Genomic DNA, 20,031 nt, shown 5'->3' with positions numbered 1-20,031 from the left:
TGCTAAGTGGGTACCACATCTGAGAGGCAAGGAAACTCCGTGCACCCCCACCCCCAAATGACCTTGCCCTGTGTAGCCCTTTTATTTGGTTGTCCCTCAGTTATATGCTTTATAATAACCCATACTAGTCAGTAGAGTTTTCCCGAGTTCTGTGAGCCACAAATGATCAAAACTGAGGGTTGTGGGAACCTCCAATTTGTAGCCAACTTGGAGAGAGGTGTGCATAACTTGGGGACCCGCTACTTGCAATTGGCATCTAGAGTAGGGGGTCGGTCTGATGGGACGGGCTTAACCTGTGGGGCTTATGTTAACTCCAGGTAGTTGAGTTGAGTTACGTGGGAGGACACCCAGGTGGTGTCAGAAGTGTGGAGAAGGAAATGAAATTTCCCTCTTCCAGAGATTTCCAGGCCCAGAGTTGATCTAGAATATGCTTTATTCTCATATTGAGTCAAAAACTTTAGATGACACTTGGGAACCCAGGGTGAGAGTAGGAAGCCAATTTCCTGGCTTCTCATTGACGGGGCAGGCTGGGGGGACTGGAGAGATGACATTGTGGGGACAGGGTGAGGAATAGGTCCAGAGGGAACACAGCACCCTCATGGCTTGTCACCACACAGTCCTGTTGCACAAGGTACCACATCATCCCTGGCCCCTGAGGTCGGCGCACATTTCCCAATCACCAACTCAGGCTCTTGTGGGGCTCAACTGGCGGGAACAGGGAGTCTTCCTTTCCGCCTATTTGGGAGGACTTTCCAACAGCCAGGAACTCCTCAACTGTAACCGATCATCCATTGATCAGTATCGGTCACAATCTCTAAGTTCAGAAGAGGGCTTTTGTGCCAAGGTTAAGAGCAGAGATCCTGGGCAGAGAATCAGACAGCAGGAAGTTCCACAAGAGTAGCAGAAATCTGCAGAGGTGTCCCTTTGGATCTGGGGGTGTTGCTGAATACTAACCCCTGCCCAGGAAGGGTGAAATTTCATAATTCTTAGTTCATTCAAAATGGATCACAGACTTAAATGTCAATATGCAACTAGCAGACTTCTAGGAAAATATGCAGGAGAAAATGTTCCAGATCTAGAACCAAATGAAGACTTCTTGGATTTGATCACCAAAAGCCTGACCCATGGAGGGGAAAACAGGTAAGTTGAGCCTCAGATAAAAATGAAAAATGTTTTCAAATTAAAACCTTTTTTTCAACTGAAAACTTCTGCTGTACGAAAGATCCTATTAAAATGATTAAAAGACAAGATAAAGCTGGGTGCGATAGTGCACACCTGTAATCCCAGCAGATGGGAAGGCTGAAGCAGGAGGATCATGAGTTCAAGCCAGCCTCAGCAACTTAGGGAGGCCCTAAGTAACTCAATGAGACCCTGTCTGAAAATGAAATGTAAAAAAAGGGCCAGGGATGTGGCTCAGTGATTAAGCACCCCTGGGTTCAATCGCTGGTACAAAAACAAAACAAAACAAAAACACAACAAGATAAAGATTTGGAGCAAATGTTGGCAAATCACATACATGATAAAGGACTATTATCAAAAATCTCTTAAAACTTAAAAATACAAAAAAAAATTCTAACAAAAGTTAACAAAACTCATGAACAGTCAGTCAGTTCACCAGAGAGGACGTACAGATGGCAAAAACACATGAAAAGATGTTCAACATTATTAGTTATTAAGGAAATGCAAATTAAAACCATGACCAACCAGGCCAGGTGGGACACTCCTGTTAATCCTTGCTACTCATGAAGCTGAGGCAGGAGCACCCCAAGTTCAAGGCCAACCTGGACAACTTGGCAAGATCCTGCCTCTAAAATGAATAAAAAAGGTCTGGGCAGGTCAGGCACGGTGGCACATGCCCGTAATCACAGACACTCAGGAGGCTGAGGCAGGAGGATTGAAAATTAGAGGTCCATCAGCTTAGCAGGGTCCTCAGTAATTTAATGAGACTCTCTCTCATTTACTTTTTTTTTTTAAAGTGCTAGGAATTGAACCCAGGGCCTCATGAAGCCAGGCGCCACTGAGCCACATTCCCAGCCTGTCCCTCAGAATTAAGTAAAAGGACTGCGATGTGGGTCTGTGATTAAGCATCCCTGGGTTCAATCCTTGTATCAAAAAGGAAAAAAAAAAAAATGGGCTGGAGCTAGAGATCAGTATCAGAGAGGCCCTGGGTTTAATCCCCAGTACCACGGGGAAAAAATTTATGCACAAATGTTTACAGCAACTTTATTTATAATAGCCTAAGCTGGAAGCAGCCCAGATGTCCTTCAACAGGCGGATGGTTAGCCAAACCATGTCTACCTTACCATGCCAGATACACCACTGGGCATTTATCCCAGAGAAATTGAAACTTATGTATACACACACACATAAAAACCTGTACATAAATGTTTATAGTACCTTTATTTGTAATAACCCCAAAAGGTAATTATCCAAGATGTCCATTAACAGGTGAATGGCTAAAGAAGTTGTAGTACATACATTCTGTGGACTATGACTCATCAATAAAAGAAACAAAGTATTAATATATACAATAACTTTGATAGATAACCAGGAAATTGTACTGAATGAGAAGTAGCTAGACACAATGGCACACTCCTGTGATTCCAGTTATTCGGGAGGCTGAGGCAGGAGAATTGGCAATTTGAGGCCAGCCTTGATCCTATCTCAAAATAAAAATTTAAAAAAGGGCTTGGGGTTTGGTTCAGTGGTTGAGTGCTTGCCTGGCTTGTGGAAGGCCCTGGGTCTAATCCCCAGGCACACACACACACACACATGCCAATCTCAAAATGTTACATACTGCTGGGCACAGTGGCCCACACCTGTAATTCTAGCAAGTGGGGAGTCTGAGGAAGGAGGATCGCAAGTTGGAGGCCAGCCTCAGAAACTTAGGGAGACCCTTAGCAGCCTAGCAAGATCCTTTCTCAAAACAAAAAAAAAAGGACTGGAGATGTAGCTCAATGGGTAACAGAAAACAAAACAAATCTTATTTGTTTCTTAAACAAGGTTATATACTGTATCATTATTCTATTTAAATGACATTTGTGCAATGACAAGATCTTAGACATGAAGATCAGATTAGTGGTTGCCAGGGGTTAGGGATGGGCGAGGTAGGGATAGATGTGGTCACAACAGAGTGACTTGTGGGATCCTTGTGGTGTTGGAACCGTTCAGTATCTTCACTGTTGGGGTGGATGCAGAAACCGCACATGGTAGAACGGCACAGAATGCGCGCACGCGCACACACACGTGAACATGAGAAAAAGAAGGGCATCTGTAAAGATCAGTGGGATTGTGTGGACACCAGTACCCGGGCAGTACTGAGAGAGGGGATGCAGCTGGGAGCCGTGGCACACACCTGTGATCCCAGTGGCTCGGAAGGCCAAGGCAGGAGGATTGTGAGTTCAAAGACAGCCTCTGCAACTTAGCAAGGCCCTAAGCAATTTAGTGAGACCCTAAGCAACTTAGGGAGATCCTGTCTCTAAATTAAAAAAAATTAAAAGGGCTCAGCATGTGGCTCAGTGGCTAAGCACCCTGAAGTTCAATCCCTGGTACAAAAACAAAAACAAAAAAGCGGGGCACTGGTTCACACGCGCACGGCAACATTACTCACAGCAGCCAAAATGCTGCCAAGTGCCCAGTAAGGGATGAAGAGATACACAGACAACGTGGCATAGCACACAATGGAATAGTATTCAGCCTTAAAAAGAAACGATTTGGGGGAGCGGGGGCAGTGCTAGGGATGGAACCCCAGGCTGCCTGCAGCTAGGCAAGCGCTCTACCACTGAGCGACACCCCAGCTCTGAGTTCCAAAATGTCGTCGGTCAGTGTCAGTTCTTCGGAATGCCAAATGTCACGAGCATGGGTGCTCAGAGCAGTTGATTCTCGGGTTTCCCCACTGTCACTGTCTAAACGTTTGTGTCCCCACAGAATTCATGTTTTAAAACCTAGCCGCAGCTGAGTGCAGTGGCAAAACCTATAACCCCACAACTCAAGAGGCTGAGGCGGCAGGACTCCAAGTTCAAGGCTGACCTCAGACTCTTAGTCAGACTTTGTCTCTAAATACAAATGAAAAGGGCTGGGGATGCAGCTCAGAGGGAGAGCGCCCTGGGTGACCCCCAGGACCCCAAAACCAAAGCAAACCAAAATGAAAACCCAGGAGGCGGGACCTGAGGGAGGTGACCAGGTCAGGGGCTCCACTCTCATGAACGTGATTTGTGTCCTCGTAAGACATTTGAGGGGACTTGTTTGCCCCTTCAGCCCCACAGAAGATGTCCTCCAGACTCTACACCTTGAGCTTGTGCTTCCAGGCCTTCAGAACTGTGAGCAATAAATTTGTTGTGTATAAATTACCCAGTCGAAGGTCTTCTTCTTTTTTCTGGTACTGGGGACTGAACCCAGGGGCACTTAACCACTGAGCCACATCCCCGGCCTTTTTAAAATATTTTATTTAGAGACAGGGTCTTGCTGAGTTGCATAGGGCCTTGCTGAGTTGCTGAGGCTGGCTTTGAACGCGAGATCCTCCTGCCTCAGCCTCCACAGCCACTGGGATTATGGGTGTGCCCCACCGTACCCAGCCTAAGGTATTTTCTTATAGCAGCCAGCATGGACTCGTTCACCTACCAAAGCCTTGCCATTAGATATATCTCAAACATGGGGTATTTATGATGATTAAAATAGCAGAGAAAAATTTCGATGCAACACAGCATAAAACAAAATGGAGAAACCATCAAACTGAACAGGAACAGTTTTTTTGTGTTTGTGTCAGGGGACTGTAGATTTAAGCAGAGGATTAATAAAGGGCAGAACCATCAGAGATTCCAAAGACCAGGTCGGCACCTTCCGAAGCATTACTAGCCTGATTTGAATTTTGTCTAGTCAAATGTCAAAGACTCTTCTTTAGGGCTCTGCTATGATTTGAATATGTTCACCAAAAAGCTTAATCCCCCATGCAACAGTGTTGGGAGGTGTTTAGGTCATAGGGCATGTGAATGGATTAGTATCAATTCTAAGAGAGTTTGAGACCTCAAGTTCATCTTTTTTGCATTCTCTCTCTCCCTCTTGACTTTCACCATGGGATGATGTAGCAAGATGACCTTCCTCAGATGTCAATGCCCTGATACTAAACTTCCCAGGTTCCAGAACTGTGAGAAATACATTTTTTTCTTGGTAAATCACCCAACCTCTGACATTTTGTTATAGCAGCACTAAACAGACTGAGACAGGCTCTACCTGTAACATTGCTCTTTGTTCATCTGCTCTCTTCAAGGCTTCTTGTGGGAGGGGAAACTTGCAGAAACAGGTGGGCATTTGGGTCTTGGCCTCATTCATGTCTTATCCTCTGGGACAGCAGGCCACACGCCTGCTCCCAGACTCTTCACCAACTTTTTCTGAGCCCTGCCGTGGCCCAGAGGTTCAATGCTCCCAACCCTCCTACCTCCTAGCCTTTACTTAAGCTGCTTCCTCTTGAAACATCCCCCTCACCCTTGGCCTGGTGTGGCCTCCTCCAGGAAGCCCTCCATGGTCTCTCCCAGGCGAGGTTGAGTGCTCTCTTAGCACACTGCCCTCCCCACTACCAGGCTGCTCTTAGTGGCAATGCTCCAGGGAGGGAGGAAGATTCTGGGTGCCTGGGGAAAAGGGAAAGGCAGCGTCCAGTCACGTCTGCTCTGGGAGCTGCCTCTTTTCTGCACTGGGACCTATTGCGAGGCAGCCACTTGGGTCTTCTTATCAGAATGGATCAGTACATGGACTGTGGAGCCGAACTCCCTGGATTGAAATCCTGGCTCTGTGTAGTCTCAGACCTTGACCTTTTCCTCACTTGTGAAATAGGTATAATAATAGAACCCGCCTTGCTATGATGTGAATGTACCCCCCAAATTTTATGTTAGGAACTTCTTTTCTTTTTTTGTTTAATTTTTCATACTTTATTCCCTGTATCAATAGATTAAGAAAGTAAAAATTTCCCAGGTACTTATTTATAGATACAGTTTGTAAGTGGAATCAAAAAGTTCAGTTTCACAAATAGTAACATTCAGTGATCTCTTTAGATGCAATTTTAATCCTTATTTTAAGCTAAGGTAAATAATTTAATGCAATAAGCTAACTACACACAAAACCTGTATATTCTGAACTACAACAGTTACATATGGTTTTAGTCAACTACACATTTCCATGAGTACTTACAAATACGTTAATAAAATGCTACCCCAAATGCTTATCCTGCCATTAATTCATTAAACATTGCCATTCCTGCTACTGAAAATAGATGATCGGGAAAAATGAGTTTTAAAACTTAAAAAGTAATATAAGTCCAAAAGGTTTTAAATCAAAAAGGCCTTTCAACATGGAAGCATCGACATGAAACTTTGTTTCTAAAAAAATAAAATAAAAAATCACTCTTTTGAAAAGAATATTAAAATGAATTATCTTTTAAGACACATAAACATTCTTAGAAAAACTTGTAGTTTCAAATATCATCTCCTTAAAAGAAACACCAACCAGTGCACTATCTTTACTAACCTCTCAGACCACAGTTGTCTAAAAACTTCAGAATATGTAAGGCATGTCTCAGCTGTCATAGTCAAAATGACATTTAGATTTCACATATTAAATAGCTGTAGTATAGCTTATAATGGCACAAATATACCTAATACATAAATACTACTTCATCCTTTAGATAGTCAAAAGTCAGAAGGAACTGCCTTTTTCAGTATAATTTTCAAGATACTTTAACGTACATGTAGTCATTAAAACCCAGTAAGTAATTCAAGTATGGTTGTGTAAAGGCAGGCAATTGAAGGCTCAAGTATAGATCTAAAATCAAAGACATGAAAATAAAGGCTGAAAATTTGTTCCTCCATCTTTCATTTACATGCCTAGGTATTAGGCCATTACTGTAGAAAATATACAATTATTATATATGATTTCCACAGAAGATAACGAAATTTCATAAAGTATAAAAAGTATCCAGATCCATAGTTTGCTTCATCAAATGCTTTTCTAGCTCGTTTTCGCTCTTTGTTCATAGTGAGCAAGTCTTTAACCCTAGCAAACTTCCTTGGGTCCTTTCGAATCAAGAAGATGATATCTTCAGCTGGTACTCGACCTTGTCTTCCAATTGACATTGCCTCGTGAGTCATTTCAGTGATGAACTCTATGACAAGGTCTTCAAGAATGTCCACTACACCTGTACCCAAAGGACTTAAGATCAGCATACTACAGAGATACAGCGACATCAATGTTCATAGCTGCTCAATTCACAATAGCCAGACTGTGGAACCAACCTAGATGTCCTTCAATTGATGAGTGGATAAAGAAACTGTGGTATATATATACAATGGAATATTACTCAGCCATAAAGAATGATAAAATTATGGCATTTGCAGGCAAATGGATGAAATTGGAGAATATCATGTTAAGTGAGATAAGCCAATCTCAAAAATCCAAAAGATGAATGATCTCGCTGATAAGCAGATGATGACACATAATGGGGGGGGGTGGGAGGGAGGCAAGAATGGAGGAAGGAGGGACTGTATACAGGGAAAAGAGGGGTGGGAGGGGTGGGGTGAAGGAAAAAAATAACAGAATGAATCAAACATCAATACCCTATGTAAATGTATGATTATGCAAATGGTATGTGTTACTCCATGTACAAACAGAAACAACATGTATCCCATTTGTTTACAATAAAAATAAATTAAAAAAAAGAATGTTCACTACTCACTGTAAGGGTTCTGGTTATCCCCAAACCCATACATCATACACCGAAATTCTTTAGAGAAAAGTCTCTTTCCTTTACTCTGCCCACCTTCTGCCCTCCTCCATTTCTTCATTTTCCTCCTCAAAGGTCGGGTCTTCTTCCTCATCTGCCATCCACTAGCCCGCCAGCCTACAGTGCCTTGCCACCTAGCTCCTGACTGGTTTTACTCAGGAACTTATTTTCTAAATTCAAATGTTAATGGCATTTGGAGGTGGGACCTGTAGGACGAGGTCATGAGGGTGGGGCGCTCATGATGGCAGCAGTGGTTTTTATAAGAACAGAAAGAATCTCAGTTACTCAAGAAGTTGAGGCAGGAGGATTTCAAGTTGAAGGCCAGCCTCCACAATTTAGTGAGACCTAGTGTCAAAGTGAAAAATAAAAAGGGCTGAGGGTATATGGAGTACAGTTCAGTGGTAGTGGGGGTATTTGGGGTGTAGCTCAGTGCTAGAATGCCCTTTGGGTTCAATCCCCAGCACCCCCCACCAAAGACAAACATGAAAGAGGAGGAGGAAGGGAGACCCGGGCTGGCAGGCTTGCCTCCTCGATGTCAAGGCCAGCCAGAGGCCCTCAGCAGATGCCTAGCATGCAGGTACTCTTCAGCCTCCAAACCGTGAGCCAAAAAGACCTTGTTCCTTGATCAGAACTCAGCTCCAGGCGCTGGTTAAAGCCACAGCAAGTGGACTAGCCCATCTCCAAGGGATGCTGTGAGGATCACAGGAGTGTCAGATTCACTCTTGTTACCAGAACTATTTATTTTTTGCAGTGGTGGGATTGAGCCCAAGGCCTCATGCATGCTAGGGAAGTCCCCTCCCACTTAGTTACACCCCCATCCCTTTTATTTCCCTCTGATTCCCTGGACTCCCAGACAAGGGCAAGTTTGAATTCCACACTTCCACGTTGCACGCATATGTTTCCTTCTTAACCCTTTATAATAACAACGAGAATAACTTTTAATAATAAGATAATTATTATTCATGTTATTGTTGATTAATGAATTATTTTGTGGCACTGGGGACTGAACCCAGGTGCTCTACGACTAAGCTACATCCTCACCTTTTTATTTTATTTAGGGTCAGGGTCTCACTAAGTTGCCCAGGCAGCCCTTGAACTTGGGATCCTCCTGCCTCAGCCTCCTCAGGAGCTGGGATTCCAAGTGTGCACTCCACGCTCAGCTTCCTTCTTACCCCTTCTTGTGGTCTGTCCTTATACATTCATCCATGGGATCACCAGGGTGTCTCCCCTTCCAGGCTGGATGTGCCTGGCAGGGCCCAGGCCTATTTGCCCACCACTGCATGCCCAGGTGCTGAACCAGACGGGCTCAGCAGGTGCTTTTGATTTCAAGAAATGGTCAGGCACAGTGGGGCACATCTGGAATCCCAGTCGTGGGGAGGGCCAAGCCAAAGGAGGCCAAGTTCAAGGCCAGCCTGGGCAACTTAATGAGACCTTATCTCAAAAAAGTAAAAGGGCTGGGGGTGTAGCTCCCTGATAGAGCACCCCTTGGCCTCCATCTCCAGTACCGAGAGAGGGAGGGTGGGGGAGGAGGGAGGGACATGAATGGATTTCTTGGCATTATGGAGCAAAAGGAGGGGTCATAGAAGTTCTGGAACAAATGATAAGATCTAAAAATAAACCACTTTTGCAATGGGTGTTACCGAGAAGACATACTTCTCCTTCCTAAGTTCCCTAATGTGGCCAGCTCAACAGAGGAGGGCCCTGGCTGGGCTGGACGTTGCCACCTCTGCCTTTCCTCCACTGCGCAGGGTATCTGTGACTGCAGGGGACCCCGAGGATATAGCTGGAAGTGTTCTGGGTGCCTTGGGTTGGGCCAGCCTTGGTTCTACTCCCGGGGCTTTGGAGCCTTGCCATGACTAACAGCTCCTGTTGCGCTCCAGCCTCTCTGATCTGCTTCCCAACGTGCCATGCTCAGAGCCTTCGTGCTAGCGGTTCCCTCTGCCCAGAATGCTCTTCCCTCATGTCTGACTCCTTATCATTTAGGTCCCAGCTCAACTCAGACCCTAGAGAGACCTTCCCTGAAACCCCCACCCTCAATCCTCCAGCCCTCTGAATCACTTTCTACCCACGACTTGGCTTTTAAATGTCTGAAATGTCATAAGAAAGGCCCCCTTTTTTGGGTCCATCTCCCCACATTGCCTGTAAGCTCCATGACAACAGGGACTGTGTCTTATCATTGCTGATCTCCCAGTGTCCAGAATAATCCCAGTATGTGAAGGGAGTCAGTATTTGTTGGGCTGACTGCCAGATGGGATAAGACTTTGTTCTCTAGAGCTGTGCTTCTGATATGATATCCTACCCATATGTTAAAACAGACAAATAGCCATATTTCCATTTGTTGTTGGGATATATTCTTAAGGAAATAACTGTCGATATATACAGATATTTAGCTACTGGGATGTTCAATGCAACACTGTTAATTAAAACAGAGAGAGAGAGAGAGAGAGAGAGAGAGAGAGAGAGAGAGAGAGAGAGAGAGAGAGAGAGAGAGAGAGAGAGAAGAGACTGGTTGGATTCTGACACAGTGATCAAAAATAGAAGACTGGACCTGAGCTGTAGCTTAGTGGCAGAGCACATGGCCAGCATGCACGAGGCTCTGGGTTAGACCCCCAGAACCAACAAAACAAAACAAAACAACAAAAAAGTGTAAAATATGAAAATATTTTAAAAATATATTGATATAAAAAAAGTCAAAGCACATGAAATTATAGTGGACTGGAGTGAAATCTAGGGACTTCAGTTTCACCCAAAATATTTGAAATTATTTGATAATATAATGTGACCAATTAATGATCATGTATTACTGTATGCCTTCATTTTTGTTAAAAAAAAAAAAAGTCCTGCTGGGCATGGTGGCATATGCCCGTAATCTCAGCAGCTGGGGAGGCTGAGGCAGGAGGATGGGAAGGTCAAAGCCAGCCTCAGCAACTTGGTGCAACCCTGTCTCAAGATGGAGCTCAATGGAAGAGCGTTTGCCAGTCTCTGACACAGTGTCAGGCTGGCTTCTTTTCTTTCTTTCTTTTCTTTTTTTCTTTCTTTCTTTCTCTTTCTTTCTTTCTTTCTTTTTTTTTTTTTAAATAAGGGAGGGAAACAATAAAAGATATTTTTAAAAATTCTGCAAGGCTCAACTCAAGTGAGGTCTCCATGAAGTCATCTTGGGCCATACTGGGGTCACGGACCCCGACATTGTAGCTGTGGACTCATACTGGAGTCCAGAGCTTCTCAGGTGCCCCTCATCTCATAGCAGCAGATTCCATGGACGTATGGTTGGAGGATGGAGCCTGCACCCCATTACCAGAGCTCTCGGGAGCTTTCCTGCTATTGCTACTGAGCCCACATCCAGCACCGGCTGGTACAAGTCAGTGGACAGAACTGACATTAAGCCAGGAGCCTGAAGGAGGTGGATTCGCTGTCTGTTCATTTATCTCCGAACGCTAGTGTCTGGGGATCCCCCACCGCTCCTGTGTGTCAGTGGAACGCGGAGAAGACGGAGCATGAAGGAGCAGAGCAAGGCCAGGGGTGTTCCCCGTTTCTGCCTTACCCTCCTGGGTCGTTATTTTTGCTGGGGCGCAGGCGATTGTGCCGAGAGGGATCGGTAATAATTCTGAGTGCCAAGGAGCCCCGCTTCTCCATGCCCACAACCAGTGACCCAGAGTGTGGCCTCTCAAGTCCAGGTTCAATCCTGCGTCACGCGCCAACTCTAAGAGCTACTAGGCCTCAATTTTCTTATCTGCGAAATGGGGATAATAATGAAAATAGCATCTGGGAAGAAAGACAAACTCGCTCCACACACGAAGTCAAAGGTACCAGGCGCTGGCCAAAGAGAGTCCCCGCTGGCACAGCAGAGCCGAGGGAGCTCCCCGTTTATTCCCTCAAAAGCCGCAGCCCGGCCAGCGCGCTCGCCAGCGCCAGTGGCGTGACCCGTCGGCGCCCCGGCGGGGCTCAACCCCGACGCCCCCGCTTCCTCCTGGGCCCCAGCCAGCCTAGTCCGCCCCGCCCGCCACCGAGTCGGCGCTGTCCCCCGGGTCCAGCGAGCGGAAAGGGCTGGGTCGGTGGGAGGAGCGCAAGGGGGGTGACGGCGACGGGTTGGCCCCGAAAGGGCCGAAGTACTCGGCGGCGAAGGTGACCACGTCCTGGGGCTGGCGCAGCAGCAGAAAGAGCAGGAAGTCAGAGACGAGCGCCTGGGCCTCGGGGTGCTGCCGCAGATAGCTGGTGTGGCTGAGTCGCAGCTCCTCCTGGCGGGGTGGCCCGAGCCTGAGCGGGGACCGGGGCACCAGGAGCCTCCCACCCGCCGGGCGGAGGCCTGGGGCGGGGCCTTCCGGCCCAGGGTGTGCGTTTCAGTGTGTGTGGGGGGGAGATGGGTAAGGGGGAAGCGACGGCCCAGCGGGTGTGGTGACCCCAGACTGCGGCTGGCGCTCCTAACCTTCCGCTCCAGGAACTTAGAGTAGAGCTCCACGTCCTCCTCCCACACCAGGGGTTTCTTCTCAAACACTGGCCGAGGCTCAGTCTCATCTGGATGGGGAGGGAGGAAGGCTGCTTACCGCCACCCCAGAACCTTCCGGATACCCGCGGGGATTGCAGAACCGTCAAGTAGAAGGCTCAGGACCAACCTCAGGATTCTACCCACAGGGGCAGAGTTGCTGGAAGGGGTTCCCAGCAAAAGAGACCCAGGCCAACTGCCTTGGGGTCAGGGGCAGGAGGACAGAGTTTCTCCGTTGGATTCCAGGCCGGTCCCATCCCACGTGGAGTGTGCTATGCAAACCCTGCAGACCCGATTGCCCCGCCTTCTCCCATAGCTGCCGCGGGCCTGGGCTGTGCTCACCCTCCTTCCTCAAGATGGGCATCTTGGTGATGATGCAGCACCCAGGGGAGCCCACCTGGATTCTTTTAGCCAGGTGCCTGGAATGAAGCATAGAAGAAAGTGGGGGAGTGAGTCTTCCCAGACCACCTGTTAGGGACTTGCAGGTACTAAGCAGAGTGTGTTGCAGTTCTAACCCCCAATGTGACGGTATTTAGGGATAGGGCTTTTAGGGAGGTCATATGGTTAAATGAGGTCTTAAGGGGGAACTATCAGATAGGATTGACATCTTAAGAGCAGGAAGAGACACAGGAGAGTTCTATCCATCCACCTCGCACAGCACAGAAGAAAGGCCCTTGAGGACACAGCCGGAAGGCGGCTATGTACAAACCAGGAAGAGAAGCCCCACCAGAAACCAGCTCTTCTGGAATGGTGACCCTGGACTTCAGCCTTCACACTGTGAGGAAATAAGTTTCTGTGGCACTTTGTTATGGCAGCCTGAGCTGGCTGAGAAACTCCAGTGGCCCCTTGAGAATGGACCTGGGGGCTTCTGTTTAATTCTGCCTCCTCTCTTATCTATTATTGAGTCTCCTGTTCCAAATAATAGAACAGAGCTTGGAAGAGTCAGATTCCAGCTTTTAAAAAATAAATAAATAGACAAGTCAATGTGGTGCGTGCACCTGTGATCCCAGCCGCTCGGGGTGCTGAGGCAAGAGGATCGCAAGTTTGAAGTCAACCTGGGCAATTTAATGAGACTCTTTCTCAAAAATAAAATAAAAAGGGTTGGGGATGTAGCAGAGAGGTAAGCACCCCTGGATTCAATCCCTGGTACAAAAAGAAAATTCAGTAAAAAAGGACTGAGACCTTCAGAGGTGTAAGCACGTGCGTGTACACACGTACACACACACACACACACACACACACACACAATCACAGCACCTCCTCCTTCATAAATGACACATACAAAGAAATATACTAAAAGTTATGAACTAAGGAAAGCCAAAAATGTTGATTACTTTTTCCCCAGTGAAGTTTCTAGATCAATACTTCTGAAATTCCAAGAAAGAAATTATTCTCCTCCACCTGCATTTTCTCAGGTTTGGTGTCGGTGTTCTGCTGGTGACAACTTGGTGGTATGCCAAGGGTGCCGCTCTAGCCCACAGATTCAATCAAGTGTCCAGTTCAAACCCTGGTGTCCTCCAGACTCCCCTAGTGCTGTGGCCACTGCCTTAGCTATGCCTGAGGCTTTGTGGGGTTGCCATTTCCTTCCTTGGCCCGCCAGAGGTCTTTAGGGGGCAGGTCAGGGAGGCACTGTGAGCATTGGAGAGGAGCCGATGAACGAAGAAAGGGTGGATGGTGTGGGTAAAGGAGGGTGGCTCGGATCTCAATGACAACTCTTACTGCTGGCGTCCCCAGGAACAGCGAGTCTCTCCTGTGCCCCATCCCCAGCCATGCGCCTTCTGCATCATTGAGCACCCAGACTTGTCGATGCCACTATCCACCCCCGAGAATGGCTCACCCATCAGAGAGCATGTAGAACTGCCAGGACATCGGGATGCCCTCGCTCGCGTGCACCGTGTGCTCCAGGATGAACACTTCGGACTGCTGGGGGCCCACCTGGATCGTCTGGAAGCCCAGGGCTTGCTGCAGCAGCCAAAGTGAAGGGAGGGCGGTGAGGTGGATGCCTTCCAGGGCCGCCCCCATCTCAGCCTGACCCTTCCTCCCCCTATCTTTTCTTCTCGTTCACCTATGATTAGCAACTCTTGGCTGTCCAGACCCTCAGGTGCCACAAGATTGGATTGTAACCCCCAGCTGAGTTGGGGCCTCTCCTAGAGACCCAGCTCCAGTTCACCCCTGCCCCCTGCCATGCCATCTCAATGGCCAAGTGTTGTGGTTGGCAGATTCTGTTGTTGGGATGCGGGTCAGTGTGGGGAGGCGTGGAGGAGATGCAGGCTGTTGGGGCCTGTTGGGGAGGTAGCAAGGCTGGACTGAGTTTTGACGGCCTCAAGCCACGCTGCTGCTGGCAGCCTGCCCTGTCGCAGTTAAAACCCAACCCATAGAGCAGCTGCCAGGGAGAGAAGAGAGCTAATGTTAAACAGGTGCCTCAAAGAAATGGAGAGAAGTGGCATGAGCTTGTTTGTTGTTTGTGGTGGACAAGACAGAATGTAACCTAGGAGTCAGCCAAAGACAGACAGATTGACCCCCAAAACGTCTTACTGGAAACTGTGTGTTCAGAGGCTCAGCTTTAAAAGCATGTAGTGCTGGAAGTCCCTGGTATATTACAAAATTTTAGCCAAAATAAAAGAAGAAAAGGAACACTCATTTAATATTTAAGTAAGTTGGAGAAACTGCATTTCCCAAAGTTAAAAAATGATGTAGCTTTGGGTGTGGTGGGGAGTGGAGTGCTTGTCTAGCATGTGTGAGGCCCGGGATGATGACCTTTTAAAGCTGCTTCTGCAGACTGACTTTTATGCAAAAAGGTTGCTTCACTGCAGCCCCCACGGTTTGGGCCCTTGCACTCATTTCACCTGCCCTGCTCTTGATGGTCTGATACATTGTTTTGGTTGGTTTGTTTTTTGGTACCAGGGATTTGAACCCTGGTGCTTTACTGTTAAGCTACACTCCCAGCCCTTTTTATTTTGGTACAGGGTCTTGCTCACTAAGTTGCTAAGGCTGGCTTTGAACTTGTGATCCTCCTACCCCAGCCTCTCCAGCCGCTGGGATTATAGGCCTGCGCCACCACACCTGACCTTAGTTCTTGCTTTCTCTTGCCCTCAAATGTCTCATTCCCAACCTCCTGATTTATCCCCACCCCAACTCCCTCTTCTACTCCACAGCTATCCTCTACCCAAGCTAGGATCTCTCATGTCCCTTCCAGTTTGTACCCAGGCCAAACCCCTTGCCCTCACATAGGTGGAATAGCAGAGTTTGCCCTCAGTGTCCAAGGCCAGGAAGCGGGCATTTTGTGGCACCATCCGCCGCAGAGCCATCACCCTCAACAGCACCAGGTTGGCAGCCTCGGAAATGAAGCCAGTAATCGAGTGCCAGGGGAAGAAGGACACACCAGTCTTCACTTCCTGTTCAGGACAGATTTGGGTCAGAGACCTCCAGCCAGGAAGGGGCTGGGAGAGTGGGCAAACAGGTGTGGGGTGTGGGTCCTTAGGGAGTCCTCTGTCTAGCCCCTGGCCTCACGCAACTGGCTCCCTGCTTGTGGTTCTGAGGAGGAGGTGAAGGGTAGTTCCCACTTGGCTTCACCCTTACCTCACCCTCCTTGATGCTTCTGTTCATGACCAGCTGGTCACTCTGCTTCAGTAAACTCATCTTGTGTTCCATGGGGAGGATAAGGAACTAAGAGCCAGAACATGTAGTAGAGGATCAGGGACTCCTTGGTCCCCAGAGGTCACCTGTCTATTCTCCTTTATAAATGAGAAAACTGAGACTTAAAGGTTTTGATTTAAAATAACAACCAATCCAAAAAGCCTTCCATATAGTAAAGCTGATGAATAGGAGCCATATTACGGTGTAATACAAGCGAAAATCAGGGCACCTCAGAACACAGGTTTAAAAGATGGAAACGGACTCTGTGGAAATGTTCTAGGTATGAGTCGTTTCCACTGTGTAGACAGTTGTGACCATGTTCCAGCAGTTAGTGAAGTGGCCGAGGCTGGGGATGAGGAGCACAGAGCCAGAGGGTTCAACCGGAAGCCAAATGGTGGCAGGTCCTAGGGAACAGCTGGGCCCTGGGAAAGGCCAGCCCCCTCGGCCCTCAGGGAGATGCTGGTTTCTCAGGCTAGCGGAGGAATGAGTGGGACCGGGTTCAGTTTGAGCATCAGGAGGACATCCACAGCAGCCACCACCACTGACATCGGCATCCGGGATGGATGGACTTTCAAGTTGTGTGTGGTGGGGGTGTCAGAGGAAGAGGGAGACAGCAGGGGTGATATTCCACTGGATCCCCTCCCTCCTTCCCTCCGATTCTCCGTTCTCTCATCCTGGATCAGGGGCATGGCAGGGAACCCTAGGAACTACCTTGATGAACTCACGACTTTGTTGTTCCATGGTCTCCAAATTCCCGGAGAGATAGCCTGGGGTGCAGGGACAGACCCTAATGTTACAGGAGACATGGGTCCAAGATGGAAGGAAGGTGGCCCAGACTGAACTAGGTGGCCATGGTCTCTAACAGCAGGGATCCTGGGAGAACTAACTGTGATGTGGCCACAGAACAACTATGGGGTGGATCAGTGCCCCCCTTGTCCTGGGTTTGTCTGTGAATAAGAGTCCTGTGCCCCCTCCCCGGTGTCTCATCCTGGTCCCAAGGCAGGTCCTGAATACTGGGAATGGAAGGGGTGGTGGTGGAGGAAGCCTGTGGTGGCCCGGTCATCAGTAGGAACTCTACCTAGGAGCGAGTTTCCACAGATGGTTTTATCCAGGAGGCCGTGGCTAAAGGCGTGCACGAGGATGCATTGGGTCATGATGCTCAGTTCGTCCCTGTACTTCCCTCTCTGCACCTCGATGGTCAGTTCTCCCCGAGGCTCCCCGGTGTCGGAGACCATGGCCAGAGTCTCAGAGAAGAACAGCGTTTGCAGTTCCTCAGGCTCTGGGGTGGGGCGGTGGGTGGGGACTGATAAGCCCCTGCTCCAGGCCTCCCCTCCCTCGCTCGGCAGGGGTCAGGGCTGAAGACCCCATTCCCCCCCATCCTCCAATATCCACAAGTAGGCCTTGCGCCTAGGAGAACGGAGCTGAGAGGTGGGGAACCAGTCCCGCCAGCCTCTTGCCTCCTCCCCAGACTTGTGTCCCTGGGCTCACGGAGGGAGTTAAGGAATTCGATGGCTTCCGCGTTGGCCTCTGGGAGTGGCACACGCTCCTGGCCGGAGGGCTGGTAGTCCTTGCCTTTGGGGCGGCAGAGGGAGAGATGAAGATGGCAAGCCCTGGAGCGAAGGGCAGGGGCGGGGGTACCCCAGCCCTGGCCCCCCCCCGGATAGCTGGATCCACAGGACAATCCTGGAGGGGGTTGTAAGGGAGAAGAGCCACCCCCGCTTCCCACCTGCGGAGTGAACTTTGGAAGACATGCTGTCCGCTGCCAGCCGGTCTGTATCCAGTTGTCTCCATGGCAACCGGAAGCTAGCTACCACCTCTTAAAGGGCCATTAATTCCCTTCCCTACATCTTGACCTTGGAGGAAGTCTGACCACGGCAGGTTCTGGTGCTCAGCCCACGCCTGCAGCTTTGTCCAGCAGGGGGAGCATTTGACGTTCTGGTGCTCAGCCTAAACCTGAGGCTTTGTCCAGCAGGGGAAGAAATGGATCATTAAAAGGACCTTAGAAGTTGTGGCCCAGGACCGGGCATAGTCTCACAATCACAGAATCCAATTCCATGTCGTGTGAATATCTCTGCAAGTTGTAGTCCTAATGCCGATGGCCCCAATTTCAGATGCCTCAGGGTTTTTTTTGTTTGTTTGTTTGTTTGTTTGTTTGTTTTTGCACCAGGAATTAGACCCAGGGGCACTTAACCACTGAGCCACATCCCCAGCCACTTCCCCGCCCTCCCACAGGTGCTCGCTGAATTTCTGAGGCTGACTTTGAACTTGTGATCCTCCTGCCTAAGCCTACTGGGCCACTGGGTTTACAGGTGTGCAACTCCATGACTTTACATAGACAGGGTGAGACCATTTTTAGTAGAAACCATTGTTTGAATTTTGAATGTGATTTCCTGCACTAGTGACATGCCAGAAAAGCCTCTCTGGATGCTGGGCAGTCTGCAGCGAACCCTAGTTCCCAGTCAGCCCCCGGATCATGAGGAGGAGCAATGATACTCTACAGAAGACTGCATTGCTAAACTATGATTTTTTTCTGTTTGCCTTCCTTCCTTTTTCTTTGGTACTGGGGATTGAATCCATGGATGCTCTACCTCTTAGCTACATCTCCAACCCTCTTTATTTTAATTTCAAGACCGGGTGTCTCTTAATTTCGAGACCAAAATTAACTTGCTGCAGCTGGCCTTGAACTTTCCATCCTCCTGCCTCAGCTTCTCAAATCACTGGAATTACAGTGGCTGTTAAAAGGAGATCCTGCTAGGAGCAGTGGAGCATGCCTGTAAGTGAATCAGGAGGCTGAGGTAGGAGGATGGCAAGTTCAAAGACAGCTTGGCCAAATTACCAATACTCTGTCTCAAAACAAAACATAAGAAAAGGGGCTGGGGGGACTGGGGATATAGCTCCGTGAAAGAGTGCTTACCTAGCATGCACGGACCCTGGGTTCGATCCCCTGTATCACAAAAACAAAACAGGGAGCAGAGTAGAGTGCCCCTGGGTTCAGTCCCCAGTACTGCAAAAATAAATAAATATATAGTTCAGTTGAATAATTGACTTACACTTGGAATTTCATTTAAAGTCCTACTGGGATTGTAATAGGACACAAAATTAGAAGATTAAAAAAAGCTGGACAGGGTGGAATATACCTGTGATCCCAGCAACGGGGGAGACTGAGGCAAAAGAATCACAAGTTTAAGGCAAGCCCGGGTAATTTATTTTATGGGTTATGTTTGTTTGTTTTGTACTGAGGGTGGAACCCACATCCCCAGCCCTTTTCATTTTTTATTTTGAGAAAGGGTCTCACTTAAGTTGCTTAGGGCCTCACTAAGTTGCTGAGACTGTCTTTAAACTTGCTGTTTTCCTGCCTCAGCCTCCCAAGCTGCTGAGATTATAGGTGGGGTACCACCCCACCTGTCCTGGGCAATTTAACAAGACTCTGTTCAAAAAGAAAAAAGTAGGGCCTGGTGTGGTGGTACATACCTGTAATCCCAGAGACTGGGGGAGGCTGAGGCAGGAGGGTTTCAAGTTTGAGATCAGCGTTAGCAACTTAGTGAATCCCTGAGCAACTTAGCCAGACCCTGTCTCAAAATAAAAAATAAAAAGCACTGGGAATGTGGCTCAGTGGTAAAGCAACCCTGGCTTTAACCTCTGGCACCAGAAAGAAAAGTTATTAACATTGCCAGATTTGTAGTTAGAATAATATGACTGGTAAGTTGAACTTAAAAGTTTTAAAAAAAGAGATTGGGGGTGTGGCCCAGTGGTAGAAAACTTGCCTAGCATGTGTGGGGCACTGGATTGGATTCTCAGCACCACACATAAATAAATAAAGAGAGGTCCATCGACAATTAGAAACAATATTTTTTAAAAAGTTTTAAAAAGGGTCTGGGGTTGGGGCTCAGTGGTAGAGTGCTTGCCTCAAATGTGCACAGTACTGTCTGTGGCCGTACCACCCTGAATGCACCCGATTTCATCTGATCTTGGAAGCTAAGCAGGGCCCGGCCTGGTTAGTATTTAGATGGGAGATTGCTTGGGAACGTGTGAGGTACTGGGTTCCATCCTCAGCACTGCATAAAAATAAATAAAGATTTTTTTAAAAAAATGCTTTCTTTAAAAAAAAGTTCAAAAAAATTTGTTTTTAAACTTGCATTTTAAGAAC

At 48.0% G+C, this 20,031-nt stretch overlaps 1 protein-coding gene and 1 pseudogene across 2 annotated transcripts; both read right to left on the bottom strand.

The window, feature by feature from the left end:
• Window positions 1–6,765: 6,765 nt before the first annotated feature.
• LOC306656779 (transcription initiation factor TFIID subunit 13-like) lies at window positions 6,766–7,869 on the bottom strand (annotated as a pseudogene). The gene is made up of 2 exons: window positions 7,721–7,869; window positions 6,766–7,183 (listed from the first exon to the last, which is right to left on the bottom strand). The product of its transcript is annotated as a transcription initiation factor TFIID subunit 13-like (transcript).
• Window positions 7,870–10,886: 3,017 nt separating this feature from the next.
• Window positions 10,887–17,800, bottom strand: CATIP (ciliogenesis associated TTC17 interacting protein). The gene is made up of 10 exons (XM_079133865.1): window positions 17,611–17,800; window positions 17,373–17,456; window positions 16,963–17,163; window positions 16,596–16,651; window positions 15,828–15,914; window positions 15,476–15,643; window positions 14,086–14,210; window positions 12,591–12,667; window positions 12,192–12,280; window positions 10,887–12,003 (listed from the first exon to the last, which is right to left on the bottom strand). The coding sequence occupies exons 1-10, from the start codon at window positions 17,633–17,635 to the stop codon at window positions 11,752–11,754; spliced, it is 1,164 nt and encodes a 387-aa protein (XP_078989991.1). The 5' UTR covers window positions 17,636–17,800; the 3' UTR covers window positions 10,887–11,751.
• Window positions 17,801–20,031: the final 2,231 nt, after the last annotated feature.

Source organism: Sciurus vulgaris, assembly GCF_902686455.1.
Source record: "Sciurus vulgaris genome assembly, chromosome: 3".
Lineage (NCBI taxonomy): Eukaryota > Metazoa > Chordata > Mammalia > Rodentia > Sciuridae > Sciurus > Sciurus vulgaris.
The sequence above is the reverse complement of the archived record's forward strand: the minus strand, read 5'-3'. Positions and strand labels throughout refer to the sequence as shown.